The sequence below is a fragment of the Schistocerca serialis genome, chromosome 7, assembly GCF_023864345.2.
Source record: "Schistocerca serialis cubense isolate TAMUIC-IGC-003099 chromosome 7, iqSchSeri2.2, whole genome shotgun sequence".
NCBI lineage: Eukaryota > Metazoa > Arthropoda > Insecta > Orthoptera > Acrididae > Schistocerca > Schistocerca serialis.
This window is the reverse complement of record NC_064644.1, coordinates 388,454,558-388,480,642: the sequence shown is the minus strand read 5'-3', so window position 1 is coordinate 388,480,642 and position 26,085 is coordinate 388,454,558. Positions and strand designations below refer to the sequence as shown.

Genomic DNA, 26,085 nt, shown 5'->3' with positions numbered 1-26,085 from the left:
ACTTTCGTTCAGCAAGGAGACGAGAAGTGAACGTCGATAATTACGTTTAATTGATTCCCAAATTCCCTGGCCCATGTGCTGAATTAGGGCTCTCAAAAAATGGTTCAAATGGCTCTGAGCACTATGGGACTTAACATCCGAGGTCATCAGTCCCCTAGAACTTAGAACTACTTAAACCTAACTAACCTAAGAACATCACACACATCCATGCCCGAGGCAGGATTCGAACCTGCGACCGTAGCGGTCGCGCGGTTCTAGGGCTGTCACATTGGGTGGGAGAAAGAGTGTTTGTACATGTATACCATCGGACTTTAGAGAAACATCTGAGGGATGACTTCAGAGGAAGCTTTTTCTTCTTTACCTCTTTTCTCACTGCTGGTACAAACGTTTCATAGAACCACCGAGAGAATATTTGTCTGTCCATCCACGCTTTCTTCTGAGCGCAATACTGCACTAGTAGAGCATTTATGTGTGTCGAAAGCAACGTGGATGTTGGGATTTTCCTATCACCATAAGCGGTAGTTTACGACTCCCATTTGCATTACAACACGCGCTGTTTCTGTTGCTTGTAACCACGAGCTTTCTTCTCATTCTTGGCAGCTAATGTTTTTGAAGCAAGCATCTCGTAAAGGAGTCCTGTTTCATCAGCATTATACAAGGCATCAGCAGTTAAACCTTCTTCCTCTATTATCTTCCGTATCTTGCTTACAAACTCATCAGCATGCTTATCGTTAGCTCAGCGACTTTCCCCGGTGACTGTGCGCCGGCCGGTGTGGCCGTGCGGTTCTAGGCGCTTCAGTCTGGAACCGCGTGACCGCTACGGTCGCAGGTTCGAATCCTGCCTCGGGCGTGGATGTGTGTGATGTCCTTAGGTCAGTTAGGTTTAAGTAGTTCTAAGTTCTAGAGGACTGATGACCTCAGAATTTAAGTCCCATAGTGCTCAGAGCCATTTGAACCCCGGTGACTGTCAACTGCCGGATGCCATGTCGTTTTTCCCAGTTTGATAGCCAACCTTCGCTCGCTGCAAACACGTTACTACTGCCAAGTTGTTTGTTAAATGCAGCTTCTTTTTCTTTTATAATCGGGCCACTGACTGGAATTCCTTTCCTGCGTTGTTGTATGAACCATCTTTAAACAGCTACGTTCAGTTCTGCATTCTCACTCTTTCGCATAACCTTCTGTTTTCCCAACTCATTATCCATTTGTGTTAAGTACTGTCGAATAACATCATCTTTCTTTTTAATGTCATAAACAGTTGCTCGTCCAACATTGATCTCAGCAGTAATGACTTTCTGCGAAGAACCTCGATTTAACTTATCTAAAATTTCGTTTTTCCTTCAGGTCTAGCGTAATGTGTTTCCTTTTAGAAGACATGATTCCGAACTGTAAAGAAAGTTACAATTTCAAATACAGTATATAAAGCATTGTTGCGCACGATATAATTCATTGTGCACTTGTTTTTGGATGTGCGCCGTATTACTGAGAGGCCGAACTACTGAGGATTAGCGAGAGTCTAGTGTATATTTAAGAACTGGAAGGCTTATAAACAAATTGAGAAATCAGCAAGTCACCTTAGAAATAAAAGAAAGACGAAAGAAGATTTAGCTAACAAAGGCACTTATACAAACGGCAATATATGTTACAGATATGAAGGAGACAAATTTAAATCCAAAATGGAACACTACAGCTATTGTAAAGCTAGCAAGAATTGGAAATAAAACATAATAGCAATTTGACAAAATATACTAAATGAAGGTAAAATATTCCGAAATGTGGGACAGCATACGTTAGAAGGAACAGAAGAAAAGGCTAGTGGCCGAGGTCTTTGAACTCCTAACGACTAGGTACCCAAGAAAAAAAAAAGGAGGAAGATGTGAAGTCAGCAGTAGGGGAAATGGATATGAGACGGATTTGCTGAGAGAAGAAAAATTACCGTGTTTAGAGTGTCAAACAGACATTTTGCCCATCTTGTACGGCATACGACAAAGTAAAAGTCTACAGTGCTGGTACGAAATACCCTTTCCATACACTTAACTAGTCCTACAGAGCATATACATAGGTACATATACAACATCTTGTGCAGAGTTTTCCTCTTAGTACTTCTAAGAGTGCAGCTGCAATGATGCAGCAATCGTTGCTAAGCATACGATAATTTCAACAGATTATCAGGTCCCGTACCCTTACTTTGCACGTACGTGTCAATTGTATGAGCCCTAAGAAGATGGGCCACAAAGTCATGTTATCATTAAACATTGGCTACTCCACAACGCGAACATGATCGTTAAAGACGGCTTTGCGTACGAAAATACAATTAGGCACTTACACCTCTTTAACACAGTTGTTCGTAGAGGCATCAGTAACGCTAAACATCGTTGGGTGTATCACTAAAATCTGGTCATCTCCATCGAACGTATGCCACACAAACTACGTTCTTCAGTAGTAACTACGGAAACAATTTCTTAGTTGTCAACAACGGAGTAGCTGAAGATTTTTTTAACTTCGGTGACAACGTGGTGGAGGCTACCGTATTGTCTAAACGCCGTAAGCGTAATTTTTTGCATTCAGTTAGTCGTCTGAATTCTCAGTATACAGCTGATAAGGCAGCAGTTACCTCTCAAACACTGCGTTCCCTCGAGTAAATTCCCACTGGCACCCGGTTAAACGTGTGGCTCTTCGGTTGGCAGAAGACTTTTAAAAGAATGATTTACGGCACGTTGGCGGTTTTAAATGATTTCGGGAAAGGTAGCAGATCTGCACCTAACACAGCTGGTGTCAAAGGATTCTAAGTCAGCGAATTGATGTCTAAATATTTCGTAGAGCCGTGGATTGTTAACAGTGATTGTTCTTTCAGACAAGCATGTAAGCATTTTAAATGAGTTCAATTTCACGGAGAAACCGATTTATTCCATACATCACTTCATCCAAACAGGAAGCAAAGAGATACTTTACTTCCTATCGCCAGAAGCGAATTTTTGTGCACTTGAAGCAGCCTTGATGCACTGAACAGAGACTGCGAGAAACGAACAACGAGATCATAATAAGACTCATAGTGTCCGAGGTAACTAACTGAATCGTGACGCCGTAGCAAGGCCAAACGACCGCCGTGGGACATCTTTGCTTTGCTCAGTACTCAAAGTGATATATTAAGACAACTAAAACACCGCCATTCTACCCACAGATGGGCAAATTGGGACCGACTGACCGCCGTATCATCCTCAGCCAATGGCGTCATTTTGATACTGTATGGAGGAGTGTGCGGTAAGTGCACCGCTCTCCCGGCCGGATAGAAGCTATTTTCACCCGAATCTTACTGGGAAGTGATGTCAAGATGACGTGTTTTCCATACGGCTGGATGTGAGCATGAAACTCGATAGTAGTCGACATATGAACATCTCTGGAGACGCAATGTTAGATTTTTGTTTTCGTATTATAACTTGCGTGTCGTGACAGTATCACATTTGACGGCAACAGTGCACTGAAGATCTGTCATAAATACGCCACTCCTGGTACGATCTGTTATAATGAAATATTACTTAAAGACACATCGGTGGCAAAAACCTTCAGGATATCGCAAGATGAAAGATGACAGAAGCTGCATGAGTTCACTGTATTGTAGTGGATAGGGGCACAAAGTTTACAAATTAGAAAGAATTAGGTTAGCGTCCTGCTCTACGCTAATATGGTATTATACAGGACGCATTTTCTCATTAATTCAAAAGACGTATATTCTGAAACGCGAATCGAGCAGCAACGACATTTATATTCTTGCATGACTCAAATATTTGGCTGTTTTTTTCCGAATTTGTCACGATTTCCGAGGGTCCACCCGCAAACGTTACGGTGCTTCGGTAGAACTCTAGGCAGGCACGAAACTCGATAGCAGTCGACAAATTTTCTGGACAAGTATGTCTTTTTGATGCCACTTTGCAGTAAGATTGGGGCGAAAATTGAGGTAAACTAGTTTGTCCCCTCCCGGCCACTGTTGGCTTAACGGAACTGGGGCCGCTACTTTTCACTCAAGCAGCTTCCCAAATCGCATTTCGAGGCTGACTGGACCACATTCCGATCCTTCCACCAAAAAAATATCCCTGGCAGTACCGTGAATCGAACCCGGGTCCTCCGCATGCCAGACGACTACGCTGACAACTGAAATCGGCTACAGAGGCGGACAAGACAAGTAAGTTATGAACGTATTGTAAGAAGTTTCATTAACATGAAGCGTAGGCGTAAACCAAGTGGCCACTTAGATTATTTGAAACTTCTATTTTTAAGACTGGTTGTCTGGGAAACTACTGTATTTGAATTTGATGTAAGAAAATATTACTTGGTTGCTACACTCCCTTTGTTATCTAGTACTTGCCCAACACATTTCCAATATGTTGCATTCAGAACTGAAATACTGACTTTTACACGGAAATTAATCTCAACTTTCTTTTTTAATGCGGCGGACGTATCCTCATACAGCGAGGGGTGGGAATATTTAACGCATCCAGGAACGCTGTCAAACAATCATTTTGGTGGTCCAGTATTACGGTGTGGGGAGGTGTAATGTTCCATATACATACTGAACAAATCTTTGAACATGGTACTCTAACATGTAAATGTTACTGCGACACTATGCCTTCTCTCCACGGGCGTTTTTTCTGTGGTATATTCGTGACTTCATTTTTTATGGATGACAATGCGCGACTGCATCGAACTGTGCAGGAGCAGCAGCTCTTGGAACGAGAGGTTGTTCAGCGAATGGACTGGCCTACCCGTTCCTCCGAGTTAAATCCCACAGAGCATGTATGGCATTTATTGGGAAAACGTACTGCAGATCGTCCAAGTGCACCAACGACCATCCAACAGATTGTTTTTTATTTTTACTGTGGCCTTCGGACATTATCCACTCAGTCAATTACCAACACATGATATTTTACAATTAAAAAGTGCATCCAATCACATTCATCACAAATATACAGCCAAAACTCACATACAACATTGGTTTACACAGAACAGTAGAATCATGAGGCGTTCAGCTGCGAAAAAGATATACACTGAAGAGCCAAAGAAACTAGTACACCTGGCTTTTATAGTTTAGGGCCCCGCGAGCACGCAGAAGTGCCGAAACACGACGTGGCATGGGCTCCACTAATGTCTGAAGTAGTGCTGGAGGGAACTGACACCATTAATCCTACAGGGCTCTCCATAAATTCGTAAGAGTACAAGGGGTGGAGATCTCTTCTGCGTAGCACTTGCAAGACATCCTGGATATGCTCAATAATGTTCATGTCCGGGGAGTCTGGTGGCCAGCGGAAGTGTTCAAACTCAGAAGAGTGTTCCTGGAGCCACTCTGTAGCAATTCTGGACGTGTGAGGTGCCGCATTATCCTGCAAGAATTGCCCAAGTCCGTCGGAATGCACAATGGACATGAATGGATGCAGGTGATCAGACAAGATGCTTACGTACGTGTCACCTGCCAGAGTCGTATCTAGACGTATCAGGGGTCCCATATCACTCCAACTGTACACGCCCCACCCCATTACTGAGACTCCACCAGCTTGAACAGTCCCCTGCTGACATCCATGGATTCATGAGCTTGTCTCCATACCCGTACATGTCCATCGGCTCGATACAATTTGAAACGAGACTCGTCCGAGCAGGAAACATGTTTCCCGTCATCAACAGTCCGCTGTCGGTGTTAACGGGAAGCTTTGTGTCGTGCAGTCATCAAAGGTACACGAGCGGGCCTTCGGCTCCGAAACCCCGTATCGATGATGTTTCGTTGAATGGTTCGCATGCTGTCACTTGTTGATGGCCCAGCACTGAAATATGCAGCAATCTTCTGAAGCGTTGCACTTCCTGTCACGTTGAACGATTCTCTTCAGTCTTCGTAGGTACCATTCTTGCAGAATCTTTTTCCGGCCGCAGCGATGTCGGAGATTTGATGTTTTACCAGATTCCTGATATTCTCGATAAACTCGTGAAATGGTTGTACGGGAAAATCCCCACTTATCGCTACCTCGGAGATGCTGTGTCCCACAGCTCGCGCGTCGGCTATTGGTAACCGATCTAACAACTGCGAAAAACACTTGTCGTCTTATAAAGGCATTGCCGACCACAGCTCCGTATTCTGCCAGTTTACATATCTCTGTATTTGAACACACATGCCTATACCAGTTTCTTTGGCACTTCAGTATTTATGTCAACGCATGACATTTTGCGATTAGTGATTTGTTGTCCACTAAGCATCAAGCACTGCAGCAAATCGACTGTCTTCGTGTTCTATAGTTTTTGACTTGGGCGCGTATGACGCCAGTTGTTTTTTGCGCCCTAAAGCGCAACAAAACGAAACCAACCTTATCCGTGCCGCAAACACACAGGGTTGAATCAGTCAAAAGAAGCCGGAACCATCCATGGTTAAAGGAGAGACGAGTAATGGTAATTAGAAACTTCCTGAGGTACACATCACGGGAGTACCATGGTCCTGGTAGTATAGCTGCACAATGCCTCCCTCTTTGTACGATAGGTGGTGATTGAGCTGGTGGGAACGGCACACTATTACAAGAACTTCTTACCAATTTGTGGCAGCATGGGAGCACGTTGCAGATCATGCACTGCCATCCGTGGTGATGATACACGCAAGTAAGAACCGTGTCCAGCCTTTTGTAATATCCAGGGGACCGTCATAAATCGCGGTGACTTCAGTGAAATTATTGCCTTTGAACATAAGTGCCATCTCTTTTCGTCTCATTGCATATTTCTCTCACATACTTTCTGTACTACACTCCTGGAAATTGAAATAAGAACACCGTGAATTCATTGTCCCAGGAAAGGGAAACTTTATTGACACATTCCTGGGGTCAGATACATCACATGATCACACTGACAGAACCACAGGCACATAGACACAGGCAACAGAGCATGCACAATGTCGGCACTAGTACAGTGTATATCCACCTTTCGCAGCAATGCAGGCTGCTATTCTCCCATGGAGACGATCGTAGAGATGCTGGATGTAGTCCTGTGGAACGGCTTGCCATGCCATTTCCACCTGGCGCCTCAGTTGGACCAGCGTTCGTGCTGGACGTGCAGACCGCGTGAGACGACGCTTCATCCAGTCCCAAACATGCTCAATGGGGGACAGATCCGGAGATCTTGCTGGCCAGGGTAGTTGACTTACACCTTCTAGAGCACATTGGGTGGCACGGGATACATGCGGACGTGCGTTGTCCTGTTGGAACAGCAAGTTCCCTTGCCGGTCTAGGAATGGTAGAACGATGGGTTCGATGACGGTTTGGATGTACCGTGCACTATTCAGTGTCCCCTCGACGATCACCAGTGGTGTACGGCCAGTGTAGGAGATCGCTCCCCACACCATGATGCCGGGTGTTGGCCCTGTGTGCCTCGGTCGTATGCAGTCCTGATTGTGGCGCTCACCTGCACGGCGCCAAACACGCATACGACCATCATTGGCACCAAGGCAGAAGCGACTCTCACCGCTGAAGACGACACGTCTCCATTCGTCCCTCCATTCACGCCTGTCGCGACACCACTGGAGGCGGGCTGCACGATGTTGGGGCGTGAGCGGAAGACGGCCTAACGGTGTGCGGGACCGTAGCCCAGCTTCATGGAGAAGGTTGCGAATGGTCCTCGCCGATACCCCAGGAGCAACAGTGTCCCTAATTTGCTGGGAAGTGGCGGTGCGGTCCCCTACGGCACTGCGTAGGATCCTACGGTCTTGGCGTGCATCCGTGCGTCGCTGCGGTCCGGTCCCAGGTCGACGGGCACGTGCACCTTCCGCCGACCACTGGCGACAACATCGATGTACTGTGGAGACCTCACGCCCCACGTGTTGAGCAATTCGGCGGTACGTCCACCCGGCCTCCCGCATGCCCACTATACGCCCTCGCTCAAAGTCCGTCAACTGCACATACGGTTCACGTCCACGCTGTCGCGGCATGCTACCAGTGTTAAAGACTGCGATGGAGCTCCGTATGCCACGGCAAACTGGCTGACACTGACGGCGGCGGTGCACAAATGCTGCGCAGCTAGCGCCATTCGACGGCCAACACCGCGGTTCCTGGTGTGTCCGCTGTGCCGTGCGTGTGATCATTGCTTGTACAGCCCTCTCGCAGTGTCCGGAGCAAGTATGGTGGGTCTGACACACCGGTGTCAATGTGTTCTTTTTTCCATTTCCAGGAGTGTATATCGTAAGTTTCATCGACCTGTGTTCTTGGCAGTGGCATACGTGACAGTTAAGCAGCTCTTCGCCTCCTCATAGCCCAAGCACTCTTGGACACGTATCAGTTTGAACTTCGACTATATGGAGCTTGCACGACAATGCCTCATTTCAGCCGGTTTTGTCTTTGTGATGTGAGGGAAAAAACCCGAAATATAGAAAGTGAGATATGGTGTAAAGAATTATTAGTGAAAGGAAACTTAATGTGGTTACGCTTTCACCTCAAGATACATGTAAACGATTGGTATTATCATCTGAGGTTCGAAGGAGAAACATATCTGAAGCTCCTAACACTTTTAACACACTTACTTAAAATACAGGATTGGACCACGAGGTGTTCTTGCTGCAACACAACACCAAAGTTTGGCAATAATGTCGCTATTTTCTGCGAGCTGAAGAGGCTATATAAAGACCTCACATACGCATCGATACACATACGCAATAAACAAGTACTGACTTAATGTATCTCACATACGCCTGTCCCAGGAGAATATAAGGGCCACTCAAATTAAAACGAGACCGATTGGGAACAAAAAGGCTGATAATTGCAAATAGAACTCGCGCACCGGTGGTTCCGTACAAACTTAATTAATAATGAAGATAGATAGTTCATCCATCCCAGAAATCTCTACGATTTTTTCCCCGCTTTCCCCATCGGTACCGGGAATTTTAAGACTTTCGAGAACAACAAAATATTTTTTCGTGTGATATGTTGTTGTCATGATCTTCAGTCCAGAGACTGGTTTGATGCAGCTCTCCATGCTACTCTATCCTGTACAAGCTTCTTCATCTCCCAGGACCTACTGCAACCTACATCCTTCTGAATCTGCTTAGTGTATTCATTTCTTGGTATCTCTCTACATTTTTACCCTCCACACTGCCCTCCAATACTAAATTGGTGATCCCTCGATGTCTCAGAACATGTCCTACCAACCGATCCCTATTTCCAGTCAAGTTGTGCCACAAATTTCTCTTCTCCCTAATTCTATTTAATACATCCTAATTAGTTATGTGATCTACCCATCTAATCTTCAGAATGCTGTGTGATATAGTTACAAATTAAAAAAAATTCAGGTCTTTTCCTTTACTTTTACTGCGAAACCTTGCGTCTCGCTAATTTTCACGATTCTAGGTCAACAGGAAGTGCCCTACACGTTTTGATGAGTGAGTTTGCGAGTTTCAACATATGTAACATAAACGGCAGTATCTTTTGATTGCAGTGACTTTGAAGCTTCAATCTTTTACACCGCCAAGGGACCGCAGACATTAGTATGGGACACAACTTTCAATCTGATACCTCTGCCCGTTTCTAAGAAAAATTGTTTTCAACAGCCAGCCAGACGGACAAACGGACGGACAACCAAGGGATCCTGTGAGGGTTCCGTTTTTACTCCTTCAGGTACGTAACTCTGAAAATAAATAAACTGTTCATTATTTCATAGTTATCGTCGTAACTGTTAATAGACTTACCCTACAGTGGGACAAGACGGCCAATGCCTTCATGGAAAAATGTTTGCGGTTGCCTCCGGAACCTTCATTCTACGCAGGCGTGCACCTCTTCTCCCGAAGCAAACCGACGGCCGCGAATGTTTTTGCTCGGAAGCCATTACACGCCCTCCACACACGTCTGGTATCTCCCCGTATGATTTCCATGTTTTTGGAGACTTGACGAAAGACATTCGTATACGCTGATTTGCTCGAGACGAAATACTGTATTCGGTATTCCGAAGTCGTTTCACCGTGGAAGATCGTAACACTGTCCATCCTTTCAATCGCCGTACGGACATCTAAATGGCAGATATTGAGATAACCGATCGCGGAATTGAAAAGCTGCAACAATCGTTTAGTAGTGTAAAGGCGTTAGGACCAGACGAGATACCTATCCGTTTCTATAAAGATTATGCGAAAGAACTTGCTCCCATTCTAGCGGTAATTTATCGTAGATCGCTTGAGGAAAGAAAGGTCCCTAATGAACGGAAGAAAGCGCAGGTCATTCCAATTTTTAAGAAAGGCCGTAAGACAGATCGACACAATCGTCAATCTGTTGTAGGATTATGGAACATGTTTTATGCTCAAGAATTATGACCTTTTTGGAAAATGAACAGCTCCTCTATAAAAATCAACATGGATTCCGCAAACATAGAGCTTGTAAAACTCAGCTCGCTCTGTTCCTCCATGAGATCTACAGCGCAGTGGACGACGGCGCTCAGGTTGATGCCGTTTTCCTTGATTTCAGTACGGCGTTTGACACCGTCCCGCATTGCCGTTTAACGAAAAAAAATGCGACATTACTGAGTATCGGAGCAGACTTGCGATTGGATTCAAGACTTTCTTGCAAATAGAAGTCAACAAGTCGCTCTTAACCGAACTAAATCGACAGATGTAAAGGTAATATCCGGAGTACCACACAGAAGTGTGATAGGACCGTTGCTGTTTACAATATATACAAATGATCTAGTAGAAAGTGTCGGATGCTCTTTAAGGCTATTCGCAGATGATACAGTTGTCTACACCAAAGTAGCAACGCCAGAAGACAAGGCGAGGTGGCGCAGTGGTTAGCACACTGGACTCGCATTCGGGAGGACGACGGTTCAATCCCGAGTCCGGCCATCCTGATTTAGGTTTTCCGTGATTTCCCTCAATCGCTCCAGGCGAATGCAGGGATGGTTCCTTTGAAAGGGCACGGCCGACTTCCTTCCCCATCCTTCTCTAATTCGATGAGACCGATGACCTCGCTGTTTGGTCTCTTCACCCACACAACCCAACGCCAGAAGATAGTAAAAATTTACAGAACGACCTATAGAAAACATGAATGATGAGAACGTGTCTTGAGTCGTGCTTGGGTATCTCAGTTGGTAGAGCACTTGCCTGCGAATGGCAAAGGTCCCGCGTTCGACTCCCGGTCCGGCACGTAGTTTTGATCTGCCAGAAAGTTTCATTTCAGCGCACACTCCGCTGCAGAGTGAAAATTTCATTCAAGAGCAACAGATCTCTCGCCAAGTAACATGTCTGGAGCATGGTAAAGCAGAAACTTGAATTTCTCCTGAGTCTGCAAAAACCATTGCCAAATTGCAACAAAAGGTGCAAGCTGCTTGGGGCAGTACATCTCAGGATGCCATTCGGCACGTTTATGATCGTTTCCATGCGAGAATACACGACCGTGTTGCCGCCAGGAGGGGCGGGGAGGTATGGGGGAGGGAACACTGTATGATGCGAGTGTTTGGGCACCACTTATTGTGACGTGTGTTTCATCTGGTCTGAATTTGTTATCGTATGTTATCATATACTACTACAATGATAGAATACCTATCACATTATTTGTCAAGAAAATGGTCTAGTCCTTCTGGGGGTTGGATTACTTTTTTCCGTGGCAGTTACACAGTTTGCACAATCCGAATGCTTGTGAAAAGCTACCCAACGGACTGCCAAAGATCGTTGTGACGAATGCTAGGTCATGCACGCTTATCAAGCTCGCAGTTGGGCGTGTGTACTCACTCATCGCCGAGGCTGATGCCGTGCAGCAGGACGAAGCCGATGAGGCAGACGATGGGCAGGCACTTGACGAGCGTGGCCGCCCACGACGGCCGCTCCACCGGGATGAACAGCACGAAGTAGATGGCCACCGTCTTGAAGAACGGCACCAGCTTCGGGCCCACGCTCTTCAGCTGCAACACAAGAGGCAGCGCCTTCTTCTCAGCTGTTCTCTGATATATATCCAACTGGTTAAATTGCCCTTACCAACTTCTCCGTTGTCCTCAGTTGTCACCCAAGGCTTCTTACAGTACTGGCCATTAAAATTGCTACACCACGAAGATGACGTGCTACAGACGCGAAATTTAACCGACTGGAAGAGGATGCTGTGATATGCAAATGATTAGCTTTTCAGAGCATTCACACAAGACTGGCGCCGGTGGCGATACCTACAACGTGCGGACATGACGAAAGTTTCCAACCGATTTCTCATACACAAACAGCAGTTGACCGGCGTTGCCTGGTGAAACGTTGTTGTGATGACTCGTGTAAGGAGGAGAAATGCGTACCATCATGTTTCCGACTTTGATAAAGGTCGGATTGTAGCCTATCGCGATTGCGGTTTATCGTATCGCGACATTGCTGCTCGCGTTGGTCGAGATCCAATGACTGTTAGCAGAACATGGAATGGATGGGTTCAGGAGGGTAATACGGAACGACGTGCTGGATCCTAACGGCCTCGTATCACTAGCAGTCGAGATGACAGGCATCTTACCCGCATGGCTGTAACGGATCGTGCAACCACATCTCGATCCCTAAGTCAACAGATGGGGACGTTTGCAAGACAACAACCATCTGCACGAACAGTTCGACGACGTTCGCAGCAACATGTACTATCGCTCGGTGACCATGGCTGCTGTTATTCTTGACGCTGCATCACAGACAGGAGCGCCTGCGATGGTGTACTCAACGACGAACCTGGGTGCACGAGTGGCAAAACGTCATTTTTTCGGATGAATCCAGTTTCTGCTTACAGCATCATGATGGTCGCATTCGTGTTTGGCAACATCGCGGTGAACGAACATTGGAAGCGTGTATTCGTCATCGCCATACTGGCGTATCACCTGGCGTGATGGTATGGGGTGCCGTTGGTTACACGTCTCGGTCACCTCTTGTTCGCATTGACGGCACTTTGAACAGTGGACTTTACATTTCAGATGTGTTACGACCCGTGGCTCTACCCTTCATTCGATCCCTGTCAAACCATACATTTCAGCAGGATAATGCACGACCGCATGTTGCAGGTCCTGTACGGGCCTTTCCGGATACAGAAAATGTTCGTCTGCTGCCCTGGCCAGCACATTCTCCAGATCTCTCACGAACTGAAAACGTCTGGTCAATGGTTGCCGAGCAACTGGCTCGTCACAATACGCCAGTCACTACTCTTGATGAACTGTGGTATCGTGTTGAAGCTGCATGTGCAGCTGTACCTGTACAAGCCATCCAAGCTCCGTTTGACTCAATGCCCAGGCGTATCAAGGCCGTTATTACGGCCGGAGGTGGTTGTTCTGGGTACTGATTTCTCAGGATCTATGTACCCAAATTGTGTGAAAATGTAATCACATATCAGTTGTAGTATAATATATTTGTCCAATGAATACCCGTTTATCATCTGCATCTCTTCTTGGTGTAGCAATTTTAATGGCCAGTAGTGTATTTAAATAAGTCCGCCTACAACTTTCAGTTTTACTTTATCTACATTTACAGTACAACCATACTCAGCAAAACACAAAAGTGCATGGCAGAGGAAACTTCCCATCGTACCAATTATTAGGGTTTCTTTCTGTTCCACTTACGTATGGATCGCAGAAATTATGATTTTTTCAAACGCCTTTGAGCACGCTGTATTTAGGCTAATCTTGTCTTCGCGATCAATGTGGGAGCGATACTTAGGGGTTTGTAATATATTCTTTAATTCAACATTTAAATTTGGTTCTAGAAACTTTCTAATAAGGGACATATTGGATTTCTAACGCTGGAAACCGCACGAAACCTGCTTCGAATAAAACTCGATCGTAGAAACAGTGGTCTGTGTCATTTCCTTGCAAAAGGTTGCATTCTACCCCAAGTGACATTTTACTAGAGAGAAATAAAGTAACACAGTATAACATCATAGGAAGAGAATTATACTTAATTCACTGAATTCAGTGTATCATTAGATTTTCAATCAACAGGTCAAAAATCCACTGCTTAAATCAACTACAACAGCGCAAAACAAAGGTATCCCACACACCTGATAGTACTTATATTAGTCCTCATATTGCAGACGTGGGAGTTCGATGGAGAGTGGAAGACAGCAATGTGCACACCTCACTGAAGCCACGTGTTTACATTCAGAAGCACTCTCGCATTCAAGCGACTAAGTATTAAAAGCCACATTCATTACATTTTCAAATGATTACGTGTGTATGTCGATGTCGTAACATATCTTCCGCCAAGCGTATAGCAACTTGAGCGTATACGTTGGCGCAGAAAAATTACTTTAAGCCACAGAGTGAAGTTTGATGATGAAATAACGATCACGTACCTTTAATTGTGGTTTGGGACATTATAGTCTTCCAAAATCAGCAATCTTCCTTCGATACAGCTTATATTGCCTAAAGAAGTAAACATCAAAGGGTTGGCAATATTTTGTTGTTTACGGTGGCAATATCGTTGCTGTGGACCTAAGTTCAATGAAAATTCGTCACAATTACTTCTATTACCTAGTAACGCGAACATTTATAAATCATTGAAGCTGTATCTGGTACAGTTACTTATAAATCGCACATCCCTATACGAATTAATTGCTGGTGAATATCAATACCGATTATAAAACGACCTCGGGTAAATACGTTCGTGTTCCGATTAAATGTAAGAAGTTGCAAGGCAATAATCACGCTACGAGTTCTCAGAGACTAAAGAAACGCAAGCCTGCATTTACTGACGTTAGTTGCTAGTTTTTTTTTCTTTTTTGGTATAGTTGACTGGAATGCACTACTCGAAATTACATAAGTAGCAACGATGAAGCATGTACTTAAAGATTGCTAAAACTGTTAAATACGTACACGTGTGTAGAGAGAGAGAGAGAGAGAGAGAGAGAGAGAGAGAGAGAGAGTGCGCGCGCCTCTGGCGCAGGCAACATGTTTCCAGTCATTAAAAGTCCAATGTCGGTGTTGACGGGCCCAGACGAGGCGTAAAGCAGTCATGAAGGGTACACAAGTGGGCCTTCGGCTCCGAAAGCCCATATCGATGATGTTTTGCTGACTTGTTGATAGTCCAGCATTGAAATCTGCAGCGATCTGCGGAAGGATTGCACTTCTGTCACGTTGAACAATTCCCTTCAGTCGTCGTTGGTTCCGTTCTTGCAGGATCTTTTTCGGCCGCAGCGATGTCGTAGATTTGATATTTTACCGGATTCCTGATATTCGCGGTGCACTCTCGAAATTGTCGCACGGGAAAATCCATACGTCATCGCTGCCTCGGAGATGCTGTGTCTCATCGCTCGTGCGATGCAATCGCACTTAAATCTTGATAATCCGCCATTGTAGCAGCAGTAACCGACCCAACAACTGCGCCAGACACTTGTTGTCTTACATAGGCGTCGCCGACCGCGGCGCCGCATTCTGCCTGTTTACGTTTTTGTATTTCAATACGCATGCCTATACTAGTTCCTCTGGCGCTTCAGTGTATAAGGCGACCGAGTTAGCTCAATATGAAGGATCGCAATACATCATTTCTCGTCGATTGCACTCTATGTTACAATGGACACCGTTTAAAAACTTGCTGGCTAACGTATGTAAGGCCACGGTCTATTCACGCTGCCCTGCGAATACTGAGCCATTACATACACCAGTTCGGCAAGAACTCGTCAATATCTGACGCGAGACGTGCCGTAAATCGGTGGACAGATTCCACGATTAGGTTCGAGAGAGTTTCTTCAATGGAGAACCACTCGAGCAATGGTACTTTCAAAAATGAGACCAAACTAAATAGTACCTGCTTTGAATGAACATTCTTACTCTCTGTTTATTCGTTTTACACATGGCGATTATGCTAAATGAGAGCAAACAGCTGGAAACGATCCCCGAGGATAAGAGTAAAAAAGGTCATTTGGACATGCGGCCCTAAGTGTCTTTCAAGGGAAGTAAAGATATTTTGTCAGAGACAAATGTTATCTGTCTAGTTTTCAACGACTGAAAGCATCCTTGAGAAGTGAAAATGTTTTGTCTGTACTAGTGTTTTAGCTTCACGCTCAAGAGGGTAGTAAAGTCGATGACAACGGCGCGCTCACATATAGGCACCAGGGGCATCTGTTGCCGACTCACTCTGCTCATGGACAACGTTACTGTCCTCTTGAGTGCAGAACGGAAACTCTAGTACAGACAGAACACTCCGACCGAGCGAGGTGGCGCAGTGGTTAGACACTGGACTCGCATTCGGGAGGACGACGGTTCAATCCCGCGTCCGGCCATCCTAATTTAGGTTTTCCGTGATTTCCCTAAATCGCTCCCTTCCCCATCCTTCTCCAATCCGATTAGACCGATGACCTCGCTGTCTGGTCTCCTTCCCCAAAACAACCTATCAAAGAACACTCCGACTTGCCTCGTGTCTTCTGAAGTGAGCTTTCAGTCACTGAAACTAAACTGTGAGAGAGCTTTGATCTCGACCTTCGTGTGACGTACCTGGCTTGGAACGCGTTTCTAGCCATGTGTCCATACGACCTTATTTACCCCTCATTTTCTCAGGGTTCGCTCGGCTCCAGACTGTAGCGCCTAGAACAGCACGGCCACTCCGGCCGGCAAATGGTTACAATTTCAGAAAAATTGGATGATTAATTCAAGAGAGAGAGCTTCGCAAAATAAGCATAATAATGCGTTCGTCCGCTTCTGGGCCTTATGCAAGCAGTTATTTGGCTTGGCACTGACAGAGTTATTCGAAGTCATCCTGAGGGAAATCATGCCAACTTTTGTCCAACTGGCACGTTAGCTCATCAAATCCCGAGCTGGTTGGAGGACCCGACCCATAATGTTCCAGAAATGTTCTCAATTGGGGAGTGATCCGGCGACCCTGCTAACGAAGATAGGGTATGGAAAGCACGAAGTTAAGCAGTAGCAAATTTCACCGTGTGCAGGCAGGCATTATCTTGCTGAAATGTAAGCCCAAGATGGTTAGCCGTAAAGGGCAACACAACGGACCATACAATATAATCGACGTACCTCTGTGCTGTAAGGGTGCCGTGGATGACAACCAAAGGGGTCCAACTATGAAAAGAAATAGCACCCCAGACCGAAACTTCTAATTATCAAGTCATATGGCGGAAAACAGTCAGGTTGGTATCCCACCATTGTGTCCGCACACACTTCAGAGGTCTGGAATCTCATTGACTGGAGTAGAACTGTCTTCAGTGAACAGTCCCGCTTCGAAAGGAGCCCCGATGTCCAGCGAAGAGTGTCAGGAGATGACTGGACAGTTGTGGAATACCCCGCCATACTGCCCGAAAACAAGTAGTGATGGTCTGGAGTGCCATTTCTTTGACAGCAGGTCTCTTTCGTTGTCATCCGCAGCGCCCTGACAGCACAGCGGTAGATCGACGGTATTCTACGTCCCGTTTTGTTGCCTTTCACGACAAGCAATCCTGGGCTTACATTTCAGCAAGATAATGTCCGCCCACACATGGTGACAGTTTCTACTGCTTGTCTTCGTGCCTGCCAAGTCCTACTTTCGTCGGGAAGGTCGCGGGATCTCTCTCCAACTAAGAAAGTTTGGAGGGTTCCTCTAAGCGGCTCGGGATTTTGACGATCTAACGCACCAATTGGACAGAATTTGGCACGATATCCCTCAACAGGACATCTACATCTATATCTACATCTACAGGGATACTCAGCAAATCACATTTAAGAGCCTGGCTGAGGATTCATCGAACCACCTTCACAATTCTCTTTTATTCCAATCTCGTATAGCACGCGGAAAGAATGAACACCTATATCTTGCCGTACGAGCTCTGATTTCCCTTAATTTTATCGTGGTGATCGTTCCTCCCTATGTAGGTCGGTGTCAACAAAATATTTTCGCATTCGGAGGAGAAAGTTGGTGATTGGAATTTCATGAGAAGATTCCGTCGCAACGAAAAACGCCTTTCTTTTAATGATGTCCAGCCCAAATCCTGTATCATTTCTGTGACACTCTCTCCCTTATTTCGCGATAATACAAAACGTGCTGCCTTTCTTTGAACTTTTTCGATGTACTCCGTCAGTCCTATCCGGTAAGGATCCGACACCGTGCAGCAGTATTCTAAAACAGGACGGACAAGCGTAGTGTAGGCAGTCTCCTTAGTAGGTCTGTCACATTTTCTAAGTGTCCTGTTAATAAAACAAAGTCTTATGTTAGCCTTCCCGAAAACATTTTCTGTGTGTTCCTTCCAAGCTGTTCGTAATTGTAATACCTAGGTATTTAGTTGAATCTACGGCTTTTAGATTAGACTGATTTATCGTGTAACCATATGGGACCTCATCATCATCGTGTAACCGAAGTTTAACGAGTTCCTTTTAACACTCATGTGGATGATCTCACAGTTTTCGTTATTTAGGGTTAACTGCCACTTTTCGCACCATTCAGATATCTTTTCTAAATCGTTCAATTTGTTTTGATCTTATGATGACTTTGTTAGTCGATTAACGACAGCGTCATCTGCAAACAACCAAAGACGGCTGCTCACGTTGTCTCCCAAATCGTTTATATAGATAAGGAACAGCAAAAGGCCTATAATATTACCTTGGTGAACGGCAGGAATCACTTCTGTTTAACTCCATGACTTTCCGTCAATTCCTACGAACTGTGATCTCTCTGACAGGAAATCACAAATCCAGTCACATAACTGAGACGATATTCCATAAGCACGCAATGTCACTACGAGCCGCTTGTGTGGTACAGTGTCAAAAGCCTTCCGGAAATCCAACAATATGGAATCCACCTCAAATCCCTTGTCAACAGCACATCGTACAACTCCGTCAGTCATGCCAAGCCAAATAACTGCTTGCATAAGGACCAGAGGTGAAGCAACGCCTTATTTTACTTGCTATGTTTGTGAAGCTGTTTCTCCTGAACGAAATCATTTTTTTTTAATTGAAACCATTTGCCTGTACATGCACATCACATTTACCTATTACCGTAATTCGGACAATTCCTCCGTAGTGCACTTTTTTTGTCTTGTTTTGAGTGTGTAACGTATCTATTGTAATTTTCAGCTGAAGGTTGAATTTCGCAATCGTGAGCCTTCGTCGTACTCTTACGTGTGATTCGATTCGTCATTCGTCCCTCAACATTAGGGGACACCAACCTACACTGTGTCGCTCCGATACACCAGCAGCTGGCCTGCACCGAACTTTACACGTTTTAAGAAAAGATTGCGGGACAAATAAATCCCAAATCAATTACTCCAAGTCAAGTTTAACACCAGTAATCTCACGCCACTGTCGCGTTTACAGCCTTCGCTATATTAAGTTTAGCATTAACACGCGCGCACAACATGCAAAGGAAAATGGAAAACGCAAGCTCGCGTGCTAGATTGCAAGGAAAGAAGGGGAGTGGGAAGGGGAGAGTGTGTTGGAATAATGTTTTATTTACTGGATTGTGTTCAATATAGCGTAAAAAAAACTGGCATAAAAACTGGAGTTTATTCTCTTGTCCTTCGCTGATAAGGCACGATCAGGAGCACTGTAGGATTGTTCACTGGTAACGCTGTTGTGCACAGGAAAGTATAGTCGTTGGACAGTCTTAAGTCTTTGCAGAAACGCCTTGAGAAAATTTCCCCTTGGCGTAACGTATGGTGTATTCTTTAACCGTGAATAAATGTAAAATAATGCCTATAACCACCACAAACAATTCGATAGTATGTATAGATGGTCCAAATGGCTCTGAGCACTATGGGTCTTAACATCTGTGGTCATCAGTCCCCTAGAACTTACAACTACTTAAACCTAACTAACCTAAGGACATCACACACATCCATGCCCGAGGCAGGATTCGAACTTGCGACCTTAGCGGTCACGCGGTTCCGGACTGAAGCGCCTAGAACCGCACGGCCACACCGGCCGGCGTATGTATAGATTAGCGGCGAAATATCTTGAGTATGTTACATCGTGTGCTTAAGTGTTGCCACACAGTGCAGTAAAGGAATGAACTGGCAGTGTGTACCTGGTGCCCTAGTGCCTTACAAGCAGGATGCTCCACGTTTTACTCTCATTCTCTTTATTTTAATTATATTTATCTTGAGACCAGTGATCTCCGTTTTTTTTTTGTTTTGTTTGTTTTTGTTTTTCATTGAGTTTAATTTAGCTTTTGCACAGGGCGCTTCAGAGATATTGCGACAGACCTTGAGAGGTTATAGAGGGTGTCTTCAGGAAAAGATCAAGAATAGGAATCCGTATCCCGAAACGTCATCCGAAGACCCTAAAGAGAGTGCCTAAGTTACAGGCGCCATCTCCTGCCACAAGGCCAGCCCTTCAGCAGCAAACGTGACGTGGGTACGCTGACTGACCATAGGCGGAACGTCTCGCAATGTTGTTTGTTATTCAGTGGTCGTGATTGGCTGCCACGGCCGCCAGTGGAGAAGATTGAACTGGCTGCTGCGTAGACAGTCCTCGTCTCTCATGAATGTCATGCTGCGTTGCTATGGTTGATAATGGTGTAGGACACGAGTTTCCATCTGAAGTTAATTTATCTGTATACCGAAAAAGCATCAGGATCAGGACCCTGTTTGGGCCCCCATTAAGCAGCGTGTGCTGGCAGGAGAGCTGCCGGATATGTTCTTAAGAGTGGTATTCTCTGTAAGAGGGTGGGCGAGGCTAAGCAGTCCAAGATCTGTTTGCCTGCAACCTTGGCACGCCCGGTTTTTCGTTATTGTCGTGATTAGTTGGTGGATGGCCATTTAGGTACTTATAATACTCTTCAGAAAATCGAGGAGGATATGACTTGGCCCTCCTTCGACCGCATGTGAGGGATATGATATCCCAATGTCGCTTGTGTAATTTAGCCAAACCCAAAAATGCTGTTCAGCAGGGGTGGTTCAGTTCTGAACGAGGGTCCTGTCCTGTGGACAAGCTCTACATTGATTATTTATGACCGTTACCTCGTACTAAGAAGGGCCATCGAAATGTACTAGTTATTATCGATGCGTTTTCCAGATTTACTTGGCTCCTCCCGAGACGTAACGATACCACTGCCACCACTATTTATCACTTAGCTAACATATTCAGTGCTTTTGGGCCAGTTTGTTAGCGATAATGCTCCTGCCTTTCTTCTATTTTCAGAATGGTGTCCAGCATATCACTAACACCCCGTAAGGGGGGTTCTTTGTGGAGAGAGTTAACCGAAGTCCGCATTGATTATTTATCATCAGAAAAACCCCTAGTAAATGGGACTCCAGTCTCCCCTGGCTTAGTTTTGCCTTTAATACCGCCAGTCATTAAGCCTTGCGAGCTACGCCTGCATCCTTGGTCCTTTCCTATCCGATTAGTTCAAGATCTTATTCCAGCCGATGTTAGTCCTCTTGTTATCAAGGAGAACTGGAACCGGGCCAGGCGTAATCTACTCAGAGCCCATAATAAACAAGCTGGAGGGTTCCACGAGAGAAATAAACTGTGGAGGGAAACCTGTGTCCGAAAGCTCCATCCACCGAGTCAGCAGAGCATCGGATTGGTCAGAGACAAGGCCTATTTACGAAGCAGCTAGCTCCATCTTCACTAGGTGATCGTGGCACTCAGTCGCTATCACTGAATAACAAACAACATTGCGAGACATTCCGCCTATGGTTGCGCCGGCGCAAAAAAGCCACGTTTGCTGGCGAGGGAGTAGCCCAGTGGCAGGCGCCTGATCCTGTAACTTACCCTCTCTGTACTGGTGTTCGTTAAAGCTTCTGGACACGGGTCCCTATCCTCGATTTGTTCCCCAAGGCACCCTCTGCAACCGCTCGAGGTTTGTCGCGACATTTCTGGGACACCTTGTACAAGTCAGGAGGGACTGGTCACAGTAAATCAGTATTAAGGAAGGCGAATATAAGACCACTTTCACTGTTGCCTACCTCTTCGTCCCTAGACATTTTAAAATTTATCATTCATTTTTCCGTCTCGGAACTAAGAAAATGTAGTGGGAAATCCTGTTGGGTAAGTTTAGAAACTTTACATTCGAAGTAGACGGTGCGACTGATATGCCGCCAACAACATGTACATAGCGCAGAAATTATGAGAATAAGATGAGAGATCAATAATTGAGTGGTTTAGTATAGAAAATCGTGGACCCGCTTCCATGTACTGTGTCTCCGTGTGTTCTTTATGCGCTTCGATCTTTTGCGGTGTTGTCTTAGTGTAAGGGGAGGGCCTATCATGTGGGTCACATATTTTGAACAGTTTCTGCAACGACGTTCTGTATTGAAAATAAACAGACGTGTTTCGGCTTTCTGCTTGATACTCACTAATTTTGGAAACAATCGAGATCAAAGGTGATGACGGAAAATCGTTTTTCAATGGCTATACATCGGAAGACCGTCTAAAAACAAAAGCTTTTCTTAAAGAAATATATATAATATGGGGTCCGAAGTAAATAATGTTCGAGTTTTAAACGTTTCTGTGTTTTCATGCTGCACCTTGGGTACCCATCATTGCACACTTCTAGCAGAGCGACGTCAGCGTTTGAGCGGACAAGACGGGAAACTACCAAACCGCTAGTCCGTGTCCGATTCTTAGTCGTCACATTTTATTTTATTTCGATATTTTTTCGGGTATCTCATAATATTCTGGAAATTGGAAAACTTTTCTTTGCCTTGTTTTGAAGTAAAACATCGCGGGTGTGATTAATTGAAAGTTATTTTAATCGTGATATATAGTATAAAAGTACACCTAACCTAAGTTATTGCGTAATCCTAACTGATCGTCTTTTCGTGAGCCTTCTCTCAAAAAGTGGGGTGAAACTTCAGGAAAAACAAATATTTCTCGCCCATGCGCAAGAGACAATCGAAATCTCGCCGCATCGACATGTTTTCCGGTACACTGTTTGTAGAAAACTTATCTCATCCACGTTGCTAAAAACAGATCCATCGGGTATCAGTTTGCACGCGTACCAAGCGTATGAAAGCATATCATGAAAAACAGGCGTTGACAGATGATTATGGACCAACAGATGAATTTTAATACCATTCGCTTTGTGTTGTAATATTCTCTGCTCTGCTGTGATGTAGCATGATTTTGAAGTCGTGCGATAAAATTTTTTACCTGTCAGTAAAAGAAAACGTGACACGACTGACAAAGATAGTTACATCTCGGTGGTATCACTTTCATTGTGCAGGTTGGCTGAATGTCGTCTACATCAGTCCTGTCCTATCGTAGCGCGCTATGTATCGCAGTGAAAGTAGCTGCAATACGTTATATATACTCCCCTTTGATTATCAATGACACCTCGTGATATTTTACTTCAAAATAAGGCAAAGAAAAGTATTCTTATTATCAGATACACCGAAAAAAGTGTCGGCTGAAAATAATCGACGGCTAAAAATAGAACTCAGATCAGAGGTTTGGTAGTTTAATGCCTTGACCGCTCGACCGCCGACGTCACTCCGACAGACGTGTAGAACGACGGGAAGGCAAGCTACAGCATGAAAACACAAAAACGTTAATAACTCTAACATTATTAACTTTGGACATCATATTATCTCAATAAAAATGTGTGTTTTTAGACGATCTTTCGATGCACAAGATTTGGCACGTAGGACATCCGCAACTGAGAGGCATGATGCTTTAGAGATATTCACTTCAGTTTCTCTTATTTATTCAAAACACGACCGGTTTCGGGATTGTTAAAGTCATGTAATTCCAATAAATTCGGGGGAAGGGACCAATGAGCTCTGACGCCACGTTCATTCACATCCCAGATGTGTTCGATCAGGTTCAGACTGGCGAACTGGGCGCCAGTACATCAATTGGAACTCGTTACTGTGTTCATTGAACCATTCTATTTCACTCCTGGCCTTGTAAGATGGCGTATTATCTTGTAGAAAAATGCCATTGCCGTCGGGAAACATGATCGTCATGAAGGGGTGGAAGTGGTCTGAGTAGTCTGCAACCAGCGTACAATACTCCTTGGACGTCATGGTGCCTTACACGAGGTCCACTTGACTCACGGATGCCCACGAGAATGTTCACCAGAGCATTATGGAGCCTCCGCCAGCTTCTCTCCATCCTGCAGTACAGGTATCAAGGAGCTATTCGCCTGGAAGAAGGATTCGCGCCCTTCCATCGGCATGATGAAGGTAATGGGATTCATCTGACCAGGCAACGCTCTTCCACTGCGCCAACGTTCAGTACCGATGGTCACGTGTCCATTACAGTCTTACTTGCCGATGTCTTAGTGTTAACATTGGCGCATGCATGGGTCGTCGGTTGCGAGGCCTATCATCAGGAGCGTTCTGTGTACTGGGTGTTCAGACACACGTGTCCTTCGCCCAGCATTAAAGTGTGATGTTAGTTCCACCACATTTCCGCACCTGTCCTCTTATATCGGTCTGCCCAGCCTACGACGTCCGACATCCGTAATGAGGAGTGGCCACCCAAACCCACGACGTCTGGTCGTGGTTTACCGTGGTTTCGCAACGTGTTGAAGTCACTCAACGCAGCATTCCTCGAACACCCGACAAGTCGCGCACTTTCCGAAATGCTCATGCCGAGCCTCCGAGCCATCACCATCTGCCCTCAGTCAAATTAAAAAATCACGCACCTCCCCATGCTACACATGGACAGCACACTCACTGTTACCATACGCAACATGCGTCTGTCTGACTAGCAATCATTCCTCGCCAGATGACGTTGCTATCGCCTGGACAGGTTTATATCGATAGGAGATCGGTGGTCATAATGGTCTGGCTGATCAGTATATGTATACCTACTTGATATCACTGGTGTCAGTCTTCCCTAACGTCGCTGCCCCAAAGAGGAGGAGGAGGAGGTCGTGGGTTCAAGTTGCTAATAGAGTAGTTCAGCGTGTCTCATTAATGGTATGCCTTCAGATTTTGGATTTGACGATGACGCGACGGACGAGTACAGGACGACCAAGACGCGTGATTTCAGGTAACTTGATCGCCCAGACGGTGGCTGCCCGACTTAAGGAACACTCCATCTCGGATGCCGTGCAAGCACTGTGCTGTTGACGTGCCACCTTTACAAGGATGTACCGCAATACCTACCACGAAACAAGGAAAATCGCTATCGAAGAAGTCAGCTGCGGTCGGCAGCAACTTATTGATGACAACAGCTGCCGTCAAGTACCGCCAATTTTTACGACGGATGGAAGGATCCTAGTGCAGAAAATCCTGCACTAAGTCACTGACGGTCCACAAACTCATCTATGAAGCGCATTTCGCTCGTCTTCGGAATTTCCGTGTCGTCATACCAGCACTCTTGACACGCTGGGGCGCAGAAGAAAAATTAGGCAACGGATTTTTCCGCAGATTTATTGGCTGACCCATATTAAATTTGTCCACTGTGCTGGAGCAAGCTGTCGCCAGAACACTGATCAGCAAAGATGTAGCAAGAAAATCGATAACAGGCGCTGGATGAAGTGCGCCTGTCAGGAGAGAGACCAAGCAATACGTCGTGAACTCCCTCTCGACCACAAGTATTTAGATCGCCGCCACGGACCGGAGGGCTGAGTCAGTCACTCAGTCTGTCACTAGCTCAGTCGCTCCGTCACTATCTCGGTCACTGGCGCACTAACTCCCATCATAGTTTGGCGTCTGTCATCCATCGCATAGTGGAACTTTTACTTCACCAGTAGTGAGGCTATCATGGACTATTATTTGAAGAGCTTGTACCACAACACATGGATACTCTTAAGATAAGTAGCTTCCTGTTTATGTAGATAAAGAACCCTGTTAATATATGTGTGCAGTCGTGTTGTAGAAAGAGGATAGCGGCCACCAAACAACATCGTTGATTCCTATGGTACAAGACTCTACAGTGGCGACAAAAATTCAACATCCACTGCCACACTATCTTGTTCGTCTAAGGAAGAGTCGTCAGCCTCACTTTGACCCGCGGGCCAGGATTAAAACGTATCAGTAATCCAGCGTCAATAACTAAAAGCTAGGAAGATTCAGAGGTCCGATCTCTGGGGCTTTAGTACGTACGCCGCTAACCAGACCACACAGCCCTTCAAACAGGCTCCTAGCGGCTCCCGCCGATAACAGCAACAGAACAGGTGAACGTTTCAACGTCAATAGCTTGTAGCCATCCACTAACATATTTTTTCATCGCCCGGGAAAACATTAATTTGAAATTTAATAAGGAATGATATTAATTTCAAAT

General features: G+C 45.4%; 1 protein-coding gene across 2 annotated transcripts in view; it reads right to left on the bottom strand.

Annotated features, from left to right (window-relative positions):
- The window catches only part of LOC126412211 (lysoplasmalogenase-like protein TMEM86A), a 466,801-nt gene that overhangs the window by 68,883 nt on the left and 371,833 nt on the right, over positions 1–26,085 (bottom strand). For both annotated transcript variants that reach the window (XM_050081694.1, XM_050081693.1), the window contains exon 2: positions 11,720–11,889. In XM_050081694.1, coding sequence (XP_049937651.1) covers positions 11,720–11,889 — 170 coding nt within the window. The remainder of the gene's footprint in view (positions 1–11,719; positions 11,890–26,085) is intronic.